Source organism: Octopus sinensis, linkage group LG17 (assembly GCF_006345805.1).
Source record: "Octopus sinensis linkage group LG17, ASM634580v1, whole genome shotgun sequence".
NCBI lineage: Eukaryota > Metazoa > Mollusca > Cephalopoda > Octopoda > Octopodidae > Octopus > Octopus sinensis.
In genome coordinates, this window is record NC_043013.1 from 51979340 (window position 1) to 51984339 (window position 5000).

The window sequence follows — 5000 nt, forward strand, 5'->3', positions numbered from 1 at the left end:
AAGCCACCAGGTTATAAAACCAGTCATACTACTAGAAGGCAATTCAGTAAAATGTAACAGAAGATGACACAGTTAAATAAAATAAATCAAGAATTTTCAATTACTGTAATGAATTACTGTAATTAATGGCATAAAAGACAAATGAGCATATCAATTTTAGCAGTGTATATTGAGGGGAAAAATTGGTTTTACATCAAAACATAATATAGTCTTAACCCTTTGAACCCACAGGAACTGAATGCACCACCCTAAGGTCCCAGTGAGTATCACCGAAAATTTTTGATTTTAGAATATATACTGAAAGACAGACTTGTTTCATAACACAAAGATATAAAATGGTGAAAAATGAAGACACATGGAGTGTTGGTAGACTGGCATTTCAGGAATATATGGACTTGGTGTAGTGCCGGAGCACTAGCATTTCAGGTTCTAAGGGTTAACTTCACATATACAGTGTGTTCAGGCTAAATTTGACAGTTTACATACAAGGAAAAAGAAAAATAATATTCCATCCAAAAAACAGAAGTATTTTTTTAAAAATCAAAAAAATATTAACTAGATTATTGCCAGGAGATAACAGTTTACTCTAAGGAGCCTCCTTCATCTTCCACCACGGCCTCAAGACAGCTCTGGGCCTCCCTCAACTTCCACCACGGCCTCAATACAGCTCTGGATCCAGGCGCATGTGTTCCTCACTATTTCCCTGGAGAGATCTTCAAACACCTCTTTGATTTTAGCCAACAGCTTGGCCTTGGCGAATGCAAGCAGGGCAATTGGTGCCTTTCTCAACTGTGCCCCTCACAGAGAAATCCATGAGATTACAATTGGGGAAATTAAGAAACCAGAAATTGGGGCTGTGAAGTCACTGAAATTATCCGATCCCCACTTGTGACTCTTTGTAGAGTTATGACAGTAAACCAAATCCTACTGCTACATATATGGCCTTCCAGCAGCAACTCTATCCAGCCAGGGTCTAACCACAGTCTCTAGCAGCTTCACATAGCCATCTGAATTAAGCCTAAGGCCCTCTTCAAAGTGTTGGGGCAATAAGACATCACTTTCATGGGAGACACACCCAAACACCATCACAGTTTAAGGGAACTTGGTTTCCATGATGTCCATGTCACATCATACAGCCTACAGGTTTCAAATTTTGTCACAAGGCCAGCAGTTTCAAGGGAGGGGTAAGCTGATTACATCAACCCCAATATTCAACTGGTACTTATTTTTGTCAATCCCAAAAGGATGAAATACAATGTCAACCATCGCAGAATTTGAACTTAGAACATAAACACAGATGGAATACCATTAAGCATTCTGCCCAACACACTAACAATTTTGCCACTTTACCGCCTTCAGAGTCACAATGAATACTTTCCCTCCCTTTGTATATGGCTATGTGGTAAGAAACTTGCTTCCCAACCACATGGTTCCAGGTTCAGTCCCACTGCATGGCACCTTGAGCAAGTGTTTTCTATTATAGCCTCTGGTCAACCAAAGATATCCTAAAGATTCTCCCAATCCAATATCCAAAGTTAATAACAACTTCACAAGTGAAAAAAAGACGTTATGCTTGGAAGAACATCCAGCTAGAAATATCTCCCCAATAAACTGAATAATGTTCTCCCCTTAACCACCCTTTATCCACCCTTAACCTAACAAGACATCACTGAACAGAGTACTTACCCGCCTTTAATAACAAAGTAACCATGGCGATGTTGTTAGTACAGACAGCTGCAAAATGGAGAAATTGTTTCATTAAAAATACATCACATCACAGCATCACAGCTCTTTCATCTCTCTCACTCTGTACATATATGTATTATCCTCTATCTCTCTCCCCCTCATTCTCTCTCTAGGTACATATAATTTTCTTTCTCTCTCTTTCTCTCACTTTGTATATGTACATTATTCTCTCCCTCTTTCTCTCTATCTAAATAGGCTGTGTGGTAAGAAGCTTGCTTCCCAACCACATGGTTCCAAGTTCAGTCCCACTGCGTGGCACCTTGAGCAACTGTCTTCTATAGCCTCAGACTGACCAAAGCCTTGTGAGTGGATTTGGTAGATGGAAACTGAAAGAAGCACACACACACACACATACATACATATATATATTTATTTATGTATATATATCTCTATGTGTGTGTCTTTGTCTCCCACGACTGCTTGACAACTGGTGTGGTTTTGTTTACATCCCTATAACTTAGCGGTTTGGCATAAGACACTAACAGAATAAGTAGCAGGCTCATAGTTTACCGAGTTGATTCATTTAACTCAAAAACCTTCAAGACACTGCTCCAACATGGCCACAGTCAAAATGACTGAAACAATGAAACAAGTAAAAGGAAAAATACATGTGTGTGTGTGTGTGTGTGTGTGTGTGTGTGTGTGTGTGAGAGAGTGTGTGTATGTAAGTAGGTTTCCTTATCTTGATATCACATGGTAGTTGTAAACGAGAGTGACTGTCATACAAGCAGTGTTGTTCGTTTTCAAATACTCTGTAAGAAAATGTCTGGGGAAATATTCGAAATCTTAGTATGGTTGGTGACAGGGAGAGTATCCAGCTGTTGAAATCAGCCTGAATAAATTCTGCTTGACCCATGCAAGCATGCAAAAGTGGACATTAACCCTTAAGTATTTAAACCGGCCATATCTAGCCCAAACGTCCGATCTGTTTTAGGTTAAAACTGACCAGATCTAGCCTTTTACACCAATCCTACAATGTCCTTCTAATAATAAACAATCACAACATCAAAATCTCAGAGATGCAAGATAATGCATGATTAATTCAAAACAATACGAATAAATAAGCATTACATTTGACAGAGAAATCTGAATTCTGAAACGTTAAAACATTGACATGAGTGTGAGGTGGGGAGTGGCAGATACCAATTAAGAATATGATACAAAATAATTAGAAGAGCAATGTAGATCCTTACCTAACTGCAATAGGGTTATTCCTTAACAACTATACATGTAGATCCTTGTCTAAAACTAAAGATGTGTTATTCCACAAGGATTATTATACAAGTGGGTCCTTACCTAAGTGCAGAGGTGTGTTATTCAAAATATCAATCTGGTTTGGATCCGCTCCTCGTTCAATTAACATCTGAGCTGTTTGGGAGAGAAAAAAAGAAAAAAAGGAGCCTAATTAGAAAGAATTAATTAGAAAAGCAACTTCATTTGTTAACAAGAAAACAAAACTTCTAAATAAATTTGTTTAAGATTTTGGCAAAATGCTAGCAATTTTGTGGGGAGGCGGGTAAGTCGATTCCATCGACCCTGAAAGGATGGAAGGCAAAAGTGACTTCAGCAGGATTTGAACTCAGAATGTAAGGACAGACGAAATGCCACTGAATGTTTTTCCTTGCCCAGTGTGCCAACAATTCTCCCAGCTCACCAGCTGCCAAATAAATTATCAAATTAATTTATTGACTGAATAAATAAATAAATAAATGAGTCCCTCGGTATCTCTGCAAACAGAGATATATTGTATTTCAAAGAAATGTTTATAAGGAGGACAGCATTCAATGGTACCCTATATTATCAACTATCAAAAAAAAATCAATATTTAATTGTGTTCACATCTAATTTTATTTATTGAAGCTAGAATGAGTGAGTCCACAGCTGTAACCTACACCAGTGTCGCATAACCAGCCCACTCAAAAAGTACCTTGGATTGTAGGGTGACATGCCGTGCTTGAAGAGACCTATTGAGTCAAGTAGATCAAAATCAAATCAAATCACAATCAAATGGAAATTGTAGTTGTGGTCCTCATGCAGGTGGCACGTAAAAAGCACCATCCAAACGTGGCCGATGCCAGCGCCACCTTGACTGACTCCCATGCCAGTGGCATATAAAAAGCACCAACCGATCGTGGTCAATGCCAGTCCTCTCTGGCCCCTTGCTGGTGGTACATAAAAAAAGCACCCACTACACTCTCGGAGTGGTTGGCGTTAGGAAGGGCATCCAGCTGTAGAAACTCTGCCAGATCAGATTGGGGCCCAGTCGAATCGTCTAACCTATGCCAGCATGGAAAACGGACGTTAAACGATGATGATTATTTACTGAAGCTAGACTGGACAGTTTCCTGAGAATATTGAAGATGCTCACCATAGCACTGTAACAGTAGCCTAGCATCTCTGTTGCTAATCCTACTGATAAACCAGCTGCTAATCCACTGCATTCCAACTTATAACCTACTGCTACTCAAATGCCATTCCTCCGGTCAACCAACTGCCATCCTACTACCAGTGTACAGTTGTTCCTACTGTTAATCTGCTGCCAACCACTCAATTGTGTTCTCTGCCTTGTAAAATAATGCAGGGGAGATAACTGTACTTATATAACAACAACAACAAACCAGGTCTTAAATTTCTCCATGAAAGGTTCGGTTACAGAAATAATGAAAGCTGTTCAGTGGAATCAAAGACCCCTGAGAGAAGAAAGGACAAGAAGCAATATTCCCTTTCTCTTACATTTAAAAATGGTTTCAAATTTTATCTCAAGGGCAGCAATTTTAGGGGAAAGGTTTGGGTCGATTACAACGACCTCAGTACGCAACTGGTACATATTTTATCGACATCAAAAGGATGAAAGGCAAATTCGGCCTCAACAGCATTTGAACTCAGAATGTAAAGACGGACGAAATGCCACAAAGCATTTTGTCTGGCATGCTAATGATTTGGCCTCCCTCAATAATACACACCCACCTCAGCTGAGGGATCAGGTCTTGTGAGCTGCTAGATGGACCTTACTAGCACTGGTGCCACACAAACAGCACCCAGCAGCCTCTGTCAAGTGGTTGGTATTAAGAAGGGCATCCATCCGCGGAAACCAAACCAAAGCAGTCACTGGAGCTTAGCACAGTCTCTCTCAAACCATCCAACCCATGCCAGCATCGAATACAGGCATTAAATAATGATGATGATGATGAAGATGTTGTATAGCATACACTGTATAATGCATATATCCATTGTCATCAATGTATGTATATATG

General features: G+C 39.7%; 1 protein-coding gene across 1 annotated transcript in view; it reads right to left on the reverse strand.

Annotated features, from left to right (window-relative positions):
* LOC115221083 (ankyrin repeat domain-containing protein 54) overlaps positions 1–5000 on the reverse strand; it is a 28720-nt gene that overhangs the window by 2924 nt on the left and 20796 nt on the right. Inside the window, exons 5-6 of the mRNA XM_029791300.2 lie at positions 3043–3114; positions 1687–1734 (exon numbers count right to left, since the gene is read on the reverse strand). Of these exons, the coding sequence (XP_029647160.1) occupies positions 1687–1734; positions 3043–3114 (120 nt within the window). The remainder of the gene's footprint in view (positions 1–1686; positions 1735–3042; positions 3115–5000) is intronic.